We start from the raw sequence: 20,943 nt of genomic DNA on the forward strand, positions 1-20,943 counted from the left end.
TTTCATGCCTTCATACTTTTGCACACTGTACTCTCTTCCTACAATGTCACAGCTCAACTCCCTACTCATCTCTCAAAATTTAGCTCCTCTCTTTATGTTCTATCAGAACCTTCTGGTTACTTCTGCCATGAGATTTATCTCAGAGTATTACAAGGGCTTATTTACTTGTCTATCTTCAAAGACAATACGTTTTCTAGTGGCAAGAGCCTTTGCTTAATTCTATCTTGTGTCCCCAGTACCTAGAACATAGTAGTATTAACTATAAACATATGGTGCACCACTATTCTTATACACAACCAAAGTTACTATGCATCACAAGAAAATTTACTGTTGAATTAATCTGAAATATACTTTAAGAATTCAAAATTGGAACAATTTACAATTGTACACTATTTTAGCAGCAACTCTCTAGAAAGCAAAAATTAAGTGTAACTATCACCAATTCTTTATAAATTGCCCTCATCTGAGTCAAGTATACATACACACAAATACATATATACAACCATATATTTTTTTAAATAATGCTAGTTATGAACATCCAAACCAGGAATTAAAGCATAATAAGGATAATAGAATACGATGTAGTCCGTTGGATAAAAAGCCCTAAGCCAGGGATAGCAAGCACATGACAGATAATATGAAACAATTACTCCCCTTTTCTCACCCTCTCTTCCTCTACCCCATGTCATACTCAGGGTCTAAGCATTCTCCTCAATACAGCACACTATAAGCAGTAACTACAGAGTGACTGTAGCCGGCACAGAAGTTAACATTTCAGGGCTATCCAACAATCAATTCTAAACATATCATATCAAACATCTTAAAAAATATTCACAGGAGACCTATTCCATATCCCTTCGAAACCCAATCCCAAGTTTAACAATTCTAAAGGTCAAAAATTAATTTTTATCTTAAATAAATTTTGCTGGCCTTCTAAGTCAAAAATTGTTTTGGGCCAGCACAGCAGCACAGCGGTTAAGCGCACACGTTCCACTTCGGCAGCCTGGAGTTCGCCAGTTCGCATCCTGGGTGCAGACATGGCACTGCTTGGCAAGCCATGCTGTGGTAGGCATCCCACATATAAAGTAGAAGAAGATGGGCACAGATGTTAGCTCAGGGCCAGTCTTCCTCAGCAGAAAGAGGAGGATTGGCAGCAGATGTTAGCTCAGGGCTAATCTTCCTCAAAAAAGAAAAAATAGTTTTAACTTGTTTTGTTGAAGGTGTTCATTTTCACGTGTTCTCTGAAGTTTTAAAAAATATATATTTGTAGTTATATTGTGTTCTAAAACTGTGGTTTCCAAATCTAACTGTGCATCAGAATAAATTAGGACACTTTCAAAAAATATAGATTCCCAGGTCCCTGCCCAGATCAACTAAATCAAAATTTCCAGAATTAAGAGCTGCGGCACGTATATTTTATAAAGCACTCTGGGTGATTCTGATGAAGCCATTTGAAAACTAACATTCTAAATATCACAAGAGTTTATATATGGAAGAGTTAGAATCAGAAGAATAATAAAAATGCCTCTAAATGAAATTTTCCTTACATGTGAAGTGTCTCATGGTTTATTGGTTCTGACAGGCTAATAAACGCAGAGTGAAGTTGCTTCACCCTCTGAATAAAAACTATTTTGATATATTCTACCACAGAATTCTAGATAATAGATTAGTTATTCTAGCTATACAGCTTAATTGAAGAATCATCAGCCAGCATTTCTTTTTAATTATTCTACTATAGTATTTGTCTAGAGGCAATCCTTAAGAGTTCTTTCCACATGAACTTGAGAAAAGGTATATTCTGGGAGGAGGGGGAGGGCAAAAGGGGTGATTAGGCTCACATGTCTAGTGATGGACTCTAATTAGTTTCTGGGTGGTGAACAGGATGTAATCTACACAGGATTCGAAATATATTATGATGTACATCTGAAAGCTATATAATGTTATAATCCAATGTTACTGCAATTAAAAAAAAAGGCCAGTGAGCAAAAGCATAAATAAATAAATAAAATAACAGATATGTTATAGCTGGAGAAAAAAAGGTATATTCAATAAGAGTACTGCAAATATGAATTGCTGAAAATTCACTATAGGTATTAAATTGAAATATTTCATCAACTTTTAATTATGCATTTTTATTATAATTACACATTTTCAATATACTAATTGCAGCTGTATACATTTCTATAGCACACCACAGTAATAAATATAGGGTTTGAGAGAACAGGGCCAAAAAATATGGATTAAAAAAAATGTAAATGATCTGCATCCAAAAAATACTTTTAAATGTTCTTAGAAAGTTGAATTCATAGAGACTAACATATATAGTAATGTTTTACACGTTTAGAACATTTGAATCACAAACCAGTAAGAGAGGAGCCAATCTTTAATATTGCTACTGAGCCTCTAGTAATATCAATATGAAGAGGCACCAGTACTAAGGAGTAAACATGAAAACGCAGGACCACATTTACACACAGATCTGGTTGATACATTCTATCATACTAAAATGACACCCTTCAAGATTCCTTTAGCAGTCTTCTTAAAAAAGAAAAAGTTCCCCAAAATTGTAAGTGTACTAGGAAAAAACAACTATGTTAAATATATGTTTAAAAATCTTTGCTGACACCATTAAAATAATTTTGACAGCTTTTGGCACATATTTTTAATGATTTTAGTGAAATGAAAACATTTTATGGGGGAAGAGGGTATGGTTTCTGAATTATTTCAGATACTAGAAACAGAATTCAAAAACTTCTAGATTATGTTTTAATCAGCACAGATCATGAAGAGTTAAATACAAACTATAATTATAGATTATCCTTGTACAAGTAACACCATCTACCCTGCCCAGAATGATCCAGAAAAATCACTAATACCAATCCCACATCTCAAAGACTGACAGGACTTCTGCAACAACTTTTAAGAACTGACAAGTTGAAAGATAAGACCCCAATCTATAGCCACTTGAACGCATAGCTGAGATTACTCAGACATTCTCTTTCTACAAACACATGCCCTTTCTGAACATCTGCCAAGAAGTTATGAAAGTAGTTGTCCTAGTTTGTCTTAAAAAACTGGGAAAACTCATAAGATGGCAAAACTTTTAATGTCAAAAGCAAAGAGTTTTCTGACTACAAATACCTTCTCTAAAATGCTAGCCTCCAGGGCAATCATAACACTGATAAACAGATGCAGAAAGATTCTTCAGCATATAGAAATCTCAATATTTGAAAGATAATACTACTATTAGCACTTTCAAGGAAGAGAAAAATAACTGCTACACTACCCTGGAATGTCATTCATCACCAAGAAAGTACTGGCAGGATTTCTTCTTGCTACTTTATTGAGCAATATAGTTAGCCACGTGTTCCTGGAATCATAGTACAGAACAGTTTTCCCATTGCAAAACAGTACTAGAGAGGATCTTTGCAGGAATAAAAAACAGAAAAAGAAATTTTTTCCGTAATTCTACTTATAATGTGGTGATTCTACCAAAACATTTGATATAACAGTAATACAACCAGATGAATGATACCTATGAATATTTGCCCACAAGTGTGCTTATCAACATCAAAGATTACTACTACAGGAGTAAGCAATATAGTTTTCTTGTGTATCAGAATTCAAAGTCCCATCTAACTCACTCCTCATAAGTGAAAATATTGCAAACAACCAGTTTTATCAAATAGCTGCATTTAAAAAGAAAAAAAAAGGCTAAAAATATGCACTCTTCCAATACAATACTTTCGGTCATCAAAAGTCCTTGAGAGTTATCCAAAAATACTACATGAGAAAGACACTCATGACACCTCAGACAATGGCCTGGACTTCTATTAAATGAGGCCAAAGAAGATAATTCAAGTCATGAATTAAGGTAAAATGATCATATATAGCTCAAGATTTTTATCTGTAATACAAAGCTGTTACTCTTCTAATGCCTAACACACTGCTAAGTGATGACCTGTAACAGTGAAAATAGTATCCCTATATTATTTTGACAAACAAGTTATAACAAATTGGGTCATTCTGGCCTGTACATACTTAGCCAGGTCAAGAGACAATATGGCACCAGTTTTTCCATTAAACATTTTCTAGGATCAAAACAACTTTATATCAGGCTTCTTTATAAATTTCACAGATATAAGATATGAGCAACATCCCATACAAAATCATCCACAAGATCCTTGAATTTAATCAAAATTAAAAGGACTATAAAAATTCACATTACACAGGATTTGACACACGTACAAGATAGGTAATATTAACCTTCCCCCCCCCCTTTAGTGCTCCCACACACTTAGTATGTATCTCTATTTTATCACTCATAAAACCATTTAAGACCTGATCTCCCCTATATGACTGTGAACTTAAGAATCAGAAACCCATCCTATTCATCTTTGTTATCCTCACTGCCTAGAAATGCCCTGGTCACAATAGTCATTCAAGGAACACTGAGTAAATAAAAACATAATAGCTACGTCACAATTGTATAGAAAGCTGAAGTAGACAAACAGGAAATCAGGTAAATTTTAAGAACACATAAAAACAGAACAGAGAGGCAGTATATACATCAGGGAAAAAAGGAATGGTCTGGAGGGACTGGGATGTCTTTGGAATTTAGGCCAATTCTAATCCAGATTTTGGCAATACCAAATGTTATAATCTTGAGCTAGTCACTCTGCTTCCCTGGATCTCAATTTCCTCATTTATAAAATAAAGAGTGAGACTAGATGAGCTCTGTATTTCCTTAAATGCTATCAGGATGATTTTAAAGCAGCAAGAACACTCATTCCTGAAAAACAGCACTAACAAAACAGATATAATAAATACACCACGTGAGATAACATAACTCTTGAGCAAAGGATATCATACAGGTGGGGTGCACAACTCCATAAACAGTAACACATCACATCAATAGCAGTCACAGCCAATCAAGAATTATATACACACATACCTAATGTGGAAATTTTACTGACACCTTCACTCATTCAATAAGTCTAAAAAATAATCAAGTTTTGCAAAAAGCAAAGGTTAAGAGATCTGAAGAGAAAGAGACATAAAAGCAAAATTCTGTTTGGTATTCCCTACTACAAATTATGACAATATAGATCATATGTAACACATATGTGCAAACACATACACACAAGAGCAAAACAAAATGCATGTGTATGCTTTTTATGAACTGAAAGGCTCCTTAAAATGAATCACATAATTTAATTTTTCGGGCTAGAATAGATCAATATTTCACAATATTTTAGCAAAAATTAAGCTTCAACAATATGCACATGTGGGGTACATTCTCTCTCTGCCCCACGAGATGAGTCTTGTTGGGACACTAAGAACCAAACATGCAAAGGATCAAAGACATGCAACTTGAAAAACCAAAACAACTCAGAGACTTATGTTCCAACTACATAACCAAAATAAAGCTTTGCCTTAAAACAAATGAATCTTCCATCTCAGATAAGAAGTAGTAGTAGTAATCAATTTATATCTTGATGACTACCAGACTCAATACAATTATAATTAATATTTTTTTAACATAAGCTCTACTCTCAGTACTATGCTAAATATCATAGAAGATATAAGAGAACTAAAACCTAAGACCCCTGCACACAGGATAATCTTTCCAACCTTTCTAGCAAGGTAGTTTTAGAATATTGTAAACAAATAGCCCCATTTCTCCAATATCCTTCCTTAGGACCTAGGAAGAAAGGTGAGCAATTCCAATATCCATATATATTTCAAAACATTTTTAAAAGCTAGAAAAGGTCCTACAAAACAAATAATACAAACAAAACATCCAGATATATGGGAAGAGAATGCAGTGTATCCCAAAGGGCATTTCTACAAACCAGTAAGACAGAGCACCTTGAATGGATACTCTCACACCTATGAATATTTCACAATAAAAAAATAGAAATCACAACTACATATCAAAATCATTAAGGATAAAAACAAAACAAAACCATCAAAAGAATTCTAATTTATACAAAATAAAATTGAATAAAGAAGTGAATTATTATGGGTTCTATTAATAGTATTTCTGACCTGACTATTGGTACCTCAATCTTTCTCTCAATCAAATTTTTCAAAAGGAAACAAAGTGAGAAATATCAATTTGAGAGTTTCCAATTTAAAGTTAAGCAACATTTCTATTGCTTGTTCATGTATGTAATCAATGTCTACCTATTCCTGATAATGACAGGACATTACTGGCTACATATATCAACTAAATTCAAGAAAGCCCAAAAACCCATTAAGTTCAGCTATGGGGCATGCTAAGGCTACCAATTACATATAAACTATAAATTATCTAATTTTGAATTTTAATCTACCTAAATTTTTCAGCTCTACCTCCATCAATTATATCCTAAATTCTCTTTAATATCAACTGCTCAAACAAAACAATTCTGGCTCTCTTCTCCCCAAATTAAGGTCAGGTAATCACAGTTCTTTACTGGTTCCAATCCTTCATCACAGAACAGCACTATTTTCTTTTCTTTACAGCCTATCAAGCACTTTCACTTACATTATTTCATTTCAGTCTTCCAACAACCCTATGAGGTAAGGCAAGAATTATCATCTTTTTTCATGGACAAGGATAGAGATTTAGGGAAGTCAGTTAATTGGGACAAAGCTCACTGCTGGAAAGTAGTTGAACAAAGACTAGAACCCACGTGTCCTGACTCCATGTCCAATTTGCATTCTATTATGTCACACAAATGAAAGTATTTCTAAAAATTACTGAACTTAAAAACCACACTTTTCTTACTTAACCAAACCCTTTGTAGATACAATGAGAATTAAAATTAAGATTCTAAAGCAAATGAAAACAGTAAATAGTCTAAACCATCTCCTTTCTATATCAACATATTTTAAAAACCAAATATAATGTTCAAGAGCAGTTCAAATACTACAATAAAAACAGCTTAACCTTAAAATAAATCTAGTGTATTCACCCTACTACACTGCACACACCAACTCTGCATAATGCAATGCTAGTAGAGAATAGGCGAAGTTAGCTAAAAATTATTAATACTATACTGACTTAGAATAAAAATCACCCAAATCTTCACTTTTCCTAATCTTCATCTCCTCTTGGCTTTGCTGTACGCTAGTCTAAGAGTCTCCAGAGTAGAGTTCACATGATAATCTACTGAAATATGGGAAGAAATTATAGAATGCTGTCTCAAATTTTTTTAACCTGAAAATAAGAATTTAGTTTACTAATTTACTACACGAACTGACATTGTCACCCTCACATAAACTCAAAAATACACATATAATTGGGATGGGGGTAGGCTCAAAAATTTTCCACGAAAGGGGTTCCAATTCAAGAAAATTTGGAGACCATTGCTACAAAGAACAGAGAAGGTAGATGGGTTCTAGTAGACAGATGACTCTAGAGTGCATCAAATAATTAGAGAAAACCTATTTAAAGGTGTTCAATATCTTACAGTGCATATACAAGTAAAGATTTTTCAACTGCATCTGCATAATCCATGCTAATATAAATATAACTTACCTCATCCTGGACTCCACTGGTAGTAGTCAACTTGCTCCCATCAGTAATTGTAATAATTATTGCTGGCTCCAAGAAAAAAGGGTTTCTTCCCTAAAGTCAAAAAAACACATTGATCATATTAAGGTCTAGACTTTAGCTTACTTTTTCTGAGAAAAATTAATTCTCAGAATAGTGTATAAATCCCCCTTTCTTGTTGCTAAATTTTATGTATAGTATATACCTTTCATACATTAAAAAAAGGCTCAGAAGGAAACATAAATGAATAGAGGTTAACCTTGAAGGAGCAGGATTAAGCAGAAAAAAAGGTGGATTTTTCACTTCTTTCTACATTCTTGTATTTTTTTTTAGAGTGAGCATTTATATTTGTGTAACTAAATGTATTTAATTTCTTAAAAGGGATCCTATAGTTCAGTTCTAATAATCTGACATATTTAGACATTACAAACTAAAGCAATAGAAAGACGATTATTTTCTGAGAAACTTACTAAAGAGGAAGGCAAAATAGTAGGTGAACTTTACCACATAATATAATCTACGCCTGTAATCAAAGTGTCCAACCAAGTGACAGGGTATATGGATGGAAGGACTCTAAGAGCTGGTTCCATGGAAACAATAGGGCTACTCCAAGCTTAGCAAAATTTAACAGTAGTCCAATATGAAAAAGTAAAATTAAGGATAGTTAAAAGAAATCGCTCAGTGAGAGGAGTACAAATCAGCAGTAGCAGAGGCAACAGACCACAGTGACACAGAGCTCTCAAACGTTCTATACATATGGTGAAATAACTTCAATAACTTCCATTCAAATCTCTGGCCAAGTCACTCTATCAGTACTACGATCAATTCTAGGTGACACATTTTGTGAGGGACTCAGATAAACATAAGCTTATCTTGTAGATATAAATGGCTTTCATTTGAGATATTAAGGACATTCTGTACAACTCTTTAAGACAAAACTATGACCAAAGGGTAGAAGTTTCAAGAGGGCAAAGCTTTTGTTTGAAATCAAAAGTATATCAAATTCCCTGCTACTAACAGTGTTCAAGAAACGGCAGAATGAAGTTTTGTTGGATATGATGTAGAAAAGTCTATGACAAATTTTAATGTGCCTATGAATCACTGGAGATCTTGAGAAAATGCAAGTTCTGATTCAGTAGGTCTGGGATGAAGACTAAGGTTCCGCATTTCTAACAAGATTGCAGGCTAGGAGATGCTAATGTCCACAGATCATACTTAGAATAGCAAGGATGTAGAAATGTCATATTCATGTAATATTCCACAGTTCTAACCTTTCCCTTACCTTTATATAACTCTCACTTGCTAGCATATTACAGTACAGCCTCAATATTTGTTGAATGAATTTATAAACATCTTTCACATACAGTAACTGTGATTATAACTTAATCATCATAAAGTGGGGAAGGGAGGATCTGGTAGACTAAATTTCTTGATCAAATCACACAACTTTTAAGTGGCATATATATTTTTCAAACTGGTGTCCTAGAAACAATAGTTCCAAAAGGAGAAAGCTTCCTCTGGTCAAATGAAATTAAAATATGTTGGATATAACCTCTAGAAGATTTCTAATGCATAGTAGCATTCAAATGTTACAGGAGACCTGCAGGGAGAAAATATGAAATTATCTCCCCTTCCTCCTCTACAACAATCATGGTAAATGGAACACATTTTGGGAAACGTTACGTTATAGTATATTGCTTCTCACAACATTCACTCCCAACATAAATAATAAATTCTAATAATGCAGGTTTTCTCACGGATCTAGAAACAGGCAATGTTCATTTCCACCTCTAAACTTGGATTGGTTCCCTCAACTAGAAGACTTTTCCTTCTCCCTGCTCACAACTCATCCAATTCCTGATCATTAAGTCCCAGTTTAAGTCTTCCTCTTCTTCCATGAAATCTTCCATGATTACTCTGGTCTTGAACAATTAGCCCTCTCCCTCTCCAAATTCTAATAGTGGTAGTTGTCAAATTTAAATTAAATAAGTAAAAATACAGATAAACAGAATAAAACTGGACTTGGAGTGGTTTCAAGGAATACATTTTGAATACCACTTCCCTACAGAATTTATCCTCTCTCCTTCTCAAATTATTTTTAATGTAAATATATAACACCTTGCACAACAATGTGAATATACTTAACACTACTGAATCCACACTTAAAAATGGTAAAGATGGTAAATTTTGCTATGTGCCAATACTACAATTTGTATTGTTTGCTATTATTTCATGTGTTTGAATACAGTGAAGGCAAGGATCATGCCATATTTCTTCCTCAGCACTGGGCACAAAATATTTAAACATTGGGTATTTAAATATTCATTGATTCACTGATTACAGCCTAATACAAATTTGTCCAAGCTCACAGAGCCATTTAAAATTACTCAAACTTCAACAACCTTCAAAAAATACAGATATGTTACCTTTACCTCAATATAAATGAATGCTTCCCAAACTTAACACATAACAATTCAAGAATTTGCTAGGCTACAAGGGTATAATACCTCCCTCCTATATCTGACCAGCCATCCACTGTCCATTCATTCATGTTTGTCATTCAAACATTTACTACGTGGCTACCAAGCATTAGACATTGTTAAGGACATGATAAATAATCTCTACTCTCACAAATAGTAAATGTAGGCACCCGTGTACATATAACAAAGACTCTCCTCTCCTGGTCTCTACAAATACCATTTTAGCTCAAAAATTAGCAAAGGGAGATAAAGAAAACCAAATGTCCTAATATCGTCAAAACTACTGTATCTTGCTTCCACCCTTAAACTGAAACTACTTTGACTTGTTGCCTTTCAAAAACAAATCAGAAACTGTCTTAAAGCCACCATGGCATGGAGCAAATACTTGTGGGAGTGTCTCTATATCGCCTCTACATTTTAACCTAAGTCAAAATCATATTTTCTGACTAAAAGTTTGACATCCATGCATTCTTATTCCTGTAAAAGTACTTTGAGAATTATCCTCCAGAGGCCAGAAAACTGTCATATTTATAACTAAAGAACAATGATCTATCGTGTCCTCAGAACTTTATGATGATGTCCATCCAAAAACTAACACATACTCAAGAACCATAATGTCTAAAAATCGAGCTAAAATGTATTAAAATTTAGCAAAAAGTCTCAAGTTATTCAAATTTAAGCTAAATTCAAACACTAAAATCAAAGTTACTTTTTCCTTGACAACAAAACACAGCTTTTAGTTGAATTTTACCAGCATAATACTACTACTAAGCACTAAGTAGTACTAACATAACACTCTCCCCACAGAGTGGAGTTATGCCTGAAATTACTGTAATAACCAGGTACTTGGTAATAATAATAAAGCACTTATATTACCTCATTTGACCCTAAAAACTAAGTGAGGTAAAGTGTTCAGGGAGATTAAATGATATAACTCAAAGTCACTCAGTTGGTAACTGGAAAAGCTAGAACCTTATTCCAACTCTAAATCACAGGGTCTTTCTGCAGCATCTGAAGATCCTGTTGGTAGCAGCTAAATTCACTTCGATACAATTCTACACCAACATGGATTATGCCATATTCACCCAACAACGAATGATGTTACAATCAATTTGGTTTTATTTACTATATTCTATATGCATGGAAATTAACTACAATAGGCCTATTCTTTTAACTTGGTTTCCTATTGCTCTGTGATTTCCTTACCCACCAATTTTTCTATATATAAATCAACATATCTTCTCCCAACAAAAACACAATGAAACAAAACAATATATATATCGATGCTTACTTGCGAAAACTATGTTAACTTCAACCAACTTTCAGAGACTATGTATACGAACACAAGCTAACAGCAAGTTCTATAATGGCTTTAAATTTTGGAAAACTCAGATAAAGATCAAAGGCAGAAAAAAGTACAGAAAAATATGACCATCCTCATTTCAGCTATTTAATTATTTAACTCTACCATGCCTAAGATCCCTTCCTCTCTAAGATTAAAGAGTTTTGTCAAGAATCACACTAGAAAAAGCAACAGCATTAGTTATGTCAAAAATTACAATAATTTAATGAATATCAATTTATACATAAAAGGGTTTTCTATTGCTTCAGGAAAAAAATTATCCCTACCTTTATATATAAACGTTTGAATTAACAAATTTATTTAAGCATAAATTTCTAAATCCTCTTCAGAAAATGACCAGACCATGTCGCTCCAATAAAGCTTTCTCACATAGTTTCACTGTTCCTTCCCCACCTCTTGTAGTACATTTATTGTTGGCAAAAGCATAATAAATAATTGGCATCTTTCTCTGACAGCATTACCTTTTACACAAGAAATTCAAACATGGTTTGGGTTGTCTATCAGTATTCACAAGACTTTCTTTTGAGGTTTTCCAAAAAATAATTTAACATTTCAAAAGTCTAAATTAAAGTTGTGATTTAATCACTGCAATACAATGTTATTTGGTGCCAAGCCTCTGTAGTTTAAGAGTAACTATTTTACATTTTCATTCTTAGTAAGCATGTTTATGAAGTCACTCAATTTGGGGACAGTTCATATGAGAATTTCCCTCAATATTCATCTTGGACATAAAGTTATAAATAGCCTTTACCTTAGTTATAAATATCTCCAAAAAATATATACTAAGCTGTGCTACGACAAAGGCAGCCAGTAGAGGGACTACAAGTTTACTTTTGCCATTAGCAGAATTAAACTCAGATGTTTTACTCTCAAGGCAGTGGCTCTTGGCATGAAGAAATCTAGACATGTCACTAGAAAATACAATGCACAGTATAATGTTCTACCTCTAGAGCTGTTTTCTAATGGAAATCCTGTCATTTAGAAAATTTGATTTTAATACTGGTCAAAAGCCTCAGGTAAAGAGTTTTGCTAAAGATAATATAAATATTTTCACTTTGCTTAAGTTCTCTCAGTAATGTAACAGTATGATGGTTAATTAAATTAAGGCATAAAAATCTCAGTAAGAAAATTTCAAGAATTAAAATAAGTAGATCTGGGGCCAGCCCCGTAGCTGAGTGGTTAAGTTTGCACGCTCCACTTCGGCAGCCCAGGATTTCGCCAGTTCGAATCCTGGGTACGGACATGGCACCACTCACCAAGCCATGCTGAGGCAGCATCCCACATGCCACAACTAAAAATATACAACTATGTACCAGGCCCTTTGGGGAGAAAAAGAAAAAAAATTTTTTTGGGGGGTTTTTTTTTTGGAGGAAGATTAGCCCTGAGCTAACTACTGCCAGTCCTCCCCTTTTTGCTGAGGAAGCCTGGCTCTGAGCTAACATCCGTGCCCATCTTCCTCTAGTTTATATGTGGGACACCTACCACAGCATGGCTGCCAACCAGTGCCATGTCTGCACCCGGGATCCCAACCAGCGAACCCCGGGCCGCCGAGAAGCGGAACTTGCGAACTTAACCGCTGCGCCACCGGGCCGGCCCCAAGAAAAAATTTTTTAAAAATTAAAAAATTTTAAAAAGTAGACCTTATTCACTAGAACCTATTTCCTTTTTGCAAAGAAAATGCTTTTGAAAATGCTAAAACTAGTTATTTTGCAAAGAAAATCATTTTGAAAATATAAAAATAAGGCTAATTTCCCCCAAATATAAACTAACTTGGTTCTCAGAAACACAATTTTTAGTTTGACCAAAGAAATTTAAAATGTAGTGGGGGCAGGGGCACAGGAATTTTACTGTACCCTTAAACAGGTCTTAACTATTATAACCTGAAGCAAAAGGAAGGCAGCCCTGGGCAGTCAGTAAAACTTTTAGCAGCTACCTTTGCTGTAGGACCAAATGGCTCAAGTTTTCTTTTGGTGGCACCATGCTCAACCATGTTACCAGTCCTCTGAACAATCCTATAAAGACAGCCAAGTGCCTGTCTGTGAAACACTTTTCCCTGACTTAAGGCTTCTATTGAAGGGAAGATGTGCAGCAAAGGTCAGCTCTGGCTCTCCTGCGACAGCATCTTCAGCTAATCTACATCTACTACTGTCTAGCTATTCTGCTATATGCCAGGAAAGCTAGGGCCAATAGAAATCAACAAAAGAGATGTTAAGATGTATAATATCTTATACATCTAGGCTAAAAGCACATCATCTAATAAGAAAATCAAAAACTCCCAGAAATAGCCTGTGCTTTTTCCAATCTAAAACATCCTTTTCAAGTAAATAACAGTGATAACAAACAAAAATGTTAAAAAGATGGAAAGGGCTGCCTTGAGAAATAAGTACTCTCTCACCAAAGGTTCTGATGCACATACTGGACAAGTGCTAAGTAGGATTGCTGTTAAAAATTTTCTAACAGTTAAGTTGCTGGACTAGACCTTTAGGTTTCCTTTATTTACATCCTTGCAGAATCTACATAAATAGTAAAAACATGAAATGAAGCCTGCATTGTCTATCCTACTATTTTCCTCTATTACCATAGATAATAAAAAGGCAACAATATATGTTCCTCTTAAATATGACAAATCACCTCATCATCACTTAGAAACTTTCTGAACTTCCCTATATAATTTGTCAGAATTTTGACTCTATAAAGAAAATATAAAACAGAAACATTAATATTAAACACAACAGTCTTCTACTTTAAGCTTCTAAAAGAAAAGCATTTTAAGATGCAATCCACATCCAAAGACTTATTAGTCATAATACTGATAATAAACACTATTACAACTATATAGAACTAAGATAAGCTTTTAATACATACTTTGCAACACAAATCAACTAGAATAACACTTTAATTCAATATTGCTCAAACTTCAGACATTTGTATGCCACAACCAGAATTGCTTCAATATCTGCTTATTATCTCCACTAATATTTACTTAATATTTTCCTTTAAATCAGTTCCATTTTTTGATTTTAGTCTCAAACAATAATATCTATGAAATCATAGTTTTGGCGTACTAATGCTATTTTCTAATCAATAATTCACTGTCATTAATACTGTTAGCTATATTTTTTTAATGGTGGGAAGGTTCATTATATTATGAGGATGAATACACAACTGGTTAAGTACACATTCCAAACAAAATATAATAATTATTTAAGTAAATAAAAGCCTGACAGGCTTCATTTAAATCAATATTCCAAGGCCAGAATTATAAGTTTTATGTTTGTTTTAGAACTCAGCAAGATTAGTACTTTTATAATCTCAAGTGGTGTGGCATAAATGAGATCTTTTGATACAGAAACTCCGAAATATTCATCTTAAGAAATTAGTGCTTTTAAAATAGTGCCTTTAACTACATACAAAAGATCTCTGAAGGATACGTTACAAACTGATTAAGCACAGTTACCTCTGAAGAACTGAAGTGAGCAACAGTATAATGTTCTATAATGCTTGAACTTTTTAATCACGCACATTTATTCCATATATTCAAAACAAGTACTCTTCAAAATTAAAATGTGTTCAGTATCCAAAAACAAAACTTTGTAAAAACCTGCTAGTGTATAAAAACCTAGTATCTTAGAATACATTAAGGAATATAACTACAGAAAAACGTTAAAATTCCACATTAAAAGAAATATATTTTAGTTTCAAGTAATTCCATTATAGAAGTGTGTACTAACACAGTTCCTTTATCGAACCATATAATTCTTTACCTTAAAAATATAACAGCATTAAAAATAGATGGAATAATAAGACAAGCAAAAGTAGGAAGGAATCCCACATATTTATTTTACTATGACTAAAGAGCAACAGCCTGAAATTTGATTTAAGTAATAAACCAAATAACAGTAATGTAAGAACTAAAGAGGGGCCGGCCCCGTGGCCAAATGGTTAAGTCCGTGCACTCTGCTTCGGTAGCCCAGGGTTTCATCAGTTCAGATCCTAGGCAGGGACATGGCACTGCTCAATGGTGAGGCGGCATCCCATATGGCATAATCAGAAGGACCTACAATTAGAATATACAACTGTATACTGGGGGGCTTTTGGGAGAAGAAGAAGGGGGAAAAAAAAAGAAGATTCACAACAGATGTTAGCTCAGGTGCCAATCTTAAAAAAAAAAAAAGAACTACAGAATTACTAGCTTGACTTTGTGGGAAAAAAATTAATGTTAAGGAAACTAGATAATTGATAGGACTAAGCATTACCGCATCAGAGGACAGTAATATAAATTCAATATATCCAAAATATTAAATATTTAATAATTTCACAAAATTTGAGTTTTACATTTGAACTGAAGTCTAAAGTTTGAATAAGACTACTCTAAAAAATAAATAATTGGTTTTGAAAATATTTAAAAAGCAGTAGCAGGTAAACAGTGCTTATACTGGCATAAAAAAAGGAATGAGGGTATCAGAAATATAACTACTAAGAAACACTAACATTCTGGGGGCCAGCCCCATGGCCAAGTGGTTAAGTTCACATACTCCGCTTTGGTGGCCCAGTGTTCACCAGTTCAGATCCTGGGCACAGACCTAGCACCACTCATCAAGCCATGCTCTGGCAGCATGCCACATAGAACTAGAATGACTTACAACTAGGATATACAATCATGTACTGGGGCTTTGGGGAGGGGGAAAAAAAAAGAGGAAGATTGGCAACAGATGTTAGTTCAGAGCCAATCTTCCTTACCAAAAAAAAAACAAAACATGGACTCTGCAGCCAAAGAAATACTAACAATCTATACATCCATCTTAGTAAATAGATTGCAAAATATTAATTTGGAAAAAAATTATTCCAGCAAAGCATATTAATAATAAACATGCTAGATCACGGCACAAAAAGCAAAAAAAATAAAAGCCAAGATAAAAACATATTTTCAAAAACAGCTGAAGTTATATAGCAATAATGCTGAAGATTAACTTGACCTCAATAAATCATAAAGATCTCCCTATTCCATCAAGATTAATCGTCTCCTTGGGCTGCTGATCACCACCAAATCTACAGATACTACCCTTGCAGAAATCTGGTTAAATCACATCTTTGACCATTATGGCTAGTTCCTTCTAAACATCCACAGTATGAATATGCTCTCAAAAGAATCATTCACAAACACAATAGCTGTCCTATAGAAAAAATGGAATTTGACCATTGCATTCTACATAAGTATCTTCAAGACTACAGCTGAAACTAAAGAGGAACTGCCTAGCAAACATTGGATAGCAGAAGAGTTAGCAACAAAGCACCAAATCTAATAAAGGAAAAAACTGACAGTCTATTGTTTCCCATATGCTACGGCTAAAGGACTTTAATTGGATAAATCATAATACTAGATTAGTTTTAAGGGGGCCTGCTTTGTAAAAAATACGGATTTTTGTTTTTCTAGGAAAGAATTGGTCCAATTTCAGTAAGATATTTTTAGGAGGAAAAATTTAAATTTCTCCAAAGCAATTATATAGGTATACGTACTTGAGCAAATAGTTTCTAGAAATTCATTTTTGCTAGATTCCGATTCAAACATTTATTGATGCTTGTGCTAAATACCTCCCCAAATATTTATTAGATTTTAAATTTTCAAAATAGATGACATTTTGGGAAACAAAAAACCGCATAACATTTACCTCTACTGCTTAAAAAAAATTTTTTTATAAACCTCTCTAACTATACAAATCCACCAAGGTTTTACCTTAGAAATGAACCTCATGAAAAAGCAGATGTCACATATGAATGACTGCACAAGATTTTTACATGTTTTAGATTGTTGCTATAGCTCACTCCAATGGAAGCTCTAAGAACATAACAAGATAACTCTTTTTTACATTAGGACTTACACTGAATATAATCTCGTTTGGCATTAGACATTATCCATTCTGGATTAACAATAAAATTTAGATATACAGACCTTTTAGTCTTCCTATTACCTGATTCAGGCCCAATTTTCTGGGGGCAATTTCATGGTTTTTCTAACTATCCTGGTTTGAGAAATAGGATTGACAACCAAAATTGCACAACAAAAGTCAAAATTTTATATTAGTTATTACCTGCCAAAGTATAGAAATGATCAGGAACCAACACAACTCAGGCATTACCAGAGGCCCCAAAGACACCGTTTTGCTTATTCCTGATAATCCAAAAGTACTATACCCTCTCATTTATCTCGTGGATGGAACCCCTGTAACGTCACCCGCTGTGGTTTGCAGCCTAACCTTTCAGAGAACACTGCATACTCAATCATCTTCAATTCTTGTATTACTTTTAATCCTCTCAGAATAATTGTTTGGATGCTTCCCGTATTAAACTCTAGAATAACCTCAAGACTTTGTTCGTGCTTCCTAATATCTAACTAGGCTCACCAGCTTTGACAAAAGGAAAGTTTTCCTTTAACACTAGTTATAAATTGTATTACCTAGTAGCTAATGCTACAATTACTTTTTCTCACACATTCAGAACTATTTTCTTTTCTATAATAAAGTTTTTTAGATGATATAATTCTTCCAAGGACCTTTGCCACAAGTTCCACAGCTTATCTGGGCAAAAATAATGGATGGAAAATATTAAAAATGTCATACCCTTTTAAGGCACAGATTTTAAAAAAAAAAGGCAAGGGTACCTAGGGTCTGGAATAAATTTTGATGAGCTATCACTAGGGTGATATAAATTTGTCCTTTGGTTATAAGATTTTTAAGTTAAAATATTTTTTATGTGCAACTCCCTCTCAATATACCAATAAGCAAATTTCACATTACATATGCCCTAAAAAAGAAATATCATCACATAAAAAAATCTTCCTAGGCTTATCCTATTATGTTTTTTTCACATAAATCTACATTACAAACAATAAACAGATCATACATTTTACATGTGACCTTTCTTCTAAACAAGCACATCCTCCCTCCAGCCCTATCCCAACCATCACCAACTTAAACTCTAAATTTAATTTACTGTTACAAAGCCCTGGAATTGGACTCAGACCTAAATTTCCTCAAAGAAGCTTAAAACGTTTCTTGCTTTGAAAATCAAAACCTAGTTTGTCTGTTTTTTTAACTACTTATTGTTATCAAACTGTTTTTGAACAAGAAATAGAGATTTGGGGGAAAAGACTTTTGTAACACCAAGGGGAAAGTATTTTTGGAGCAATCTATAAGCTTTAATCCAAAGCCAAAAACCATTTATGTTCACCATGGCAGGAAATTTTACTTTAGCTGGAACTACTGGAGAGTTAATTCCAGCTTCTGGTGATGGACATATGTTGGGTTACGAACAATTTTTATTCTGTTTCTTCTCAAAGGTTTCAGATTAGAAAGGTTTTATCCTGTTAAGGGTTTACCATAATATTGGGGATGATCATCATCATCATCATCGCCTCAGTTCCAACCGTGTGCAAGCAGACACTTTGCTGGATAATTAACAAACGTTATTTCTAATCCTTACTAAAATGTTTAAGATTGGTATTATCATCATTTTGTGGATGAGAAATTTCAAGCTCAGTGACATGAAGGTACTTGTCAATACAACATAAGCTGGAAAGTGGCAGAGCCAGGCACAGCCAGTTCTAACGAAGCAGTTCTTTCCATATCACCACACTGCTTGTTCTGAAAAAAGCTGGATAAAATACCCTACGTACCAACAACTCCAATTTTTAAAATTCAAATAAAAGGAAATTCACAAAAATGGTAACAGGTGTGTTACAATAATAAAGTATGTTGTACATTACTTAATCTTTACCACCATCCTCAAGATAGATCCTTTCATCTCATTTCCCTAATAGGGAAACTGAGGCTGAGAGGTTACATGACTTGCCAGCAACTCATGGGTGGAGTGGGAATTCACAGAGCCCATCAGATCTTTCTGAATCTTAAAACGCAACGAATAGAGATATTCAAAATTATCTTACATCAAAGGAAACAGGATAGTTAACTAATTAGAAAACTGTCCAGGTAAAAAGTTATAGTTCTAATACTGGCTGGCATACTACACTGGAAAAGTCGACTAATTATAGCTCTATATTAACTAACCATATCAGAAATTTAAACGATGAAATACAAAATCAAAAAGTACCATTAAATAAATACACATATTAGCATCTAGGTCTTAAAATAAGGGTATAAAATCCTGTCAACTATCCTCCACATTCATATTCTTATTTTTTTCCAAACAAGGGAGTGGGAAGGAAATCCAACTGAATGTAACAAACAGTATTTTAATAGGATGTTATAAGAAAAGCTAAATGTAACACACTGACAAAATGAAATGTCTGGTTTTCACAGAGGAATGGAAAGAATGAACATTACATTAGAGAACTACAGACATACCCCCCCAAAAAAGGACTCAGATCTACTGATTATAACTTTACATAAAATTCCTTCTTAAATAATATAAAAATCTCTAACAAAATCTGCATAACTGTTTCATAACCAATTGCAAGTTTTTAAAATATTTCATAAATGTGAAGAAATGAAAGATTTTAACTTTTCTGGGCCTTCCTTTCTTCACCTATAAAATGAGGAAGATGGAGCACACTTCTAACATCACTTTCAATTCTAAAGCCCATGAAACAATAATCATAATAAAATACTTACGGAAAGTACAATGAAAAGTTCTCTCAATAGATGCAAATGTTCCATTCTTTTTTTCAAAAGTGTATATAAAAATTCAGTAAGCTTCACGCTTAGGATTTGTGTATTTAAGTTATACCTCAATAAAAAGGTTGGGGGCAAAAAAAGGATCAAGGAATAAAGATAAACTAAAATAAAGCCAAAAACACTTCAGTATTTTGTTTATGGTCTGGCAACCACGCTTAAATAGACTAATAATAAGACTAAACAAAAATTGGTTTATACAAGAAAATTACTTTTTTAAAATGGAAGAAAACAGGGCTGGTATATGTAAGAATTGATCAGTCAAAGAAGGAAAGCCCACCAAGATGATTTTATTCATAGATCATAAATTTGAGTGAAGGATTACGATGGCTAAAAATAATTTTAAATATTTAAGAAAATTTCAAGTTATAAAATACTGCACAATCTCTGAAGAAATCCATGACATGAACATAGCTAAACAATCCTTTTAGCTAATTCTGACCACAAATGACCTTAAATCAGTTCAAAATACTTGAATAAATGGAATTCTTTCATTCAAATATTAATTTGTTCCCGGCCTTTTAACTTTCAGTTATGCATACTTTAATACATAATTATTGACATTTTCTTTCACGAGGGGAAAATAAAATTCTCTTTGAAGTAGAACTTATTATTTTTGCCTTTTGTACTTATGCTTTCTTTCCAATAATTTCCAATTAAGAATGCAATGATGTCCTTAGGACATTCTTTTTCATTTTCTTTTGAAAGATCACGACAGGGTAGTTTTTTGATCCTTCAGAAAATGGAAATTTAGAGTGTAAAATTATAAAGAAAAATTATAGCAAGTGTTTTCAAAGAAAACAGAACCTGGGTCTTGAAATTTTTCATTTAAATTACCGCCTTTAAAATTAATGCTCCATAGAAAATAAA

The 20,943-nt window shown here is 33.5% G+C and overlaps 1 protein-coding gene across 1 annotated transcript in view; it reads right to left on the reverse strand.

Moving 5' to 3' along the window:
- Positions 1 to 20,943, reverse strand: part of INTS6 (integrator complex subunit 6) — an 83,171-nt gene that overhangs the window by 53,836 nt on the left and 8,392 nt on the right. The window contains exon 4 of the mRNA XM_046664279.1: positions 7,529 to 7,618. Within this exon, the coding sequence (XP_046520235.1) occupies positions 7,529 to 7,618 (90 nt within the window). The remainder of the gene's footprint in view (positions 1 to 7,528; positions 7,619 to 20,943) is intronic.

Source organism: Equus quagga, chromosome 6 (genome assembly GCF_021613505.1).
Source record: "Equus quagga isolate Etosha38 chromosome 6, UCLA_HA_Equagga_1.0, whole genome shotgun sequence".
In the NCBI taxonomy this organism is placed as follows: Eukaryota; Metazoa; Chordata; class Mammalia; order Perissodactyla; family Equidae; genus Equus; species Equus quagga.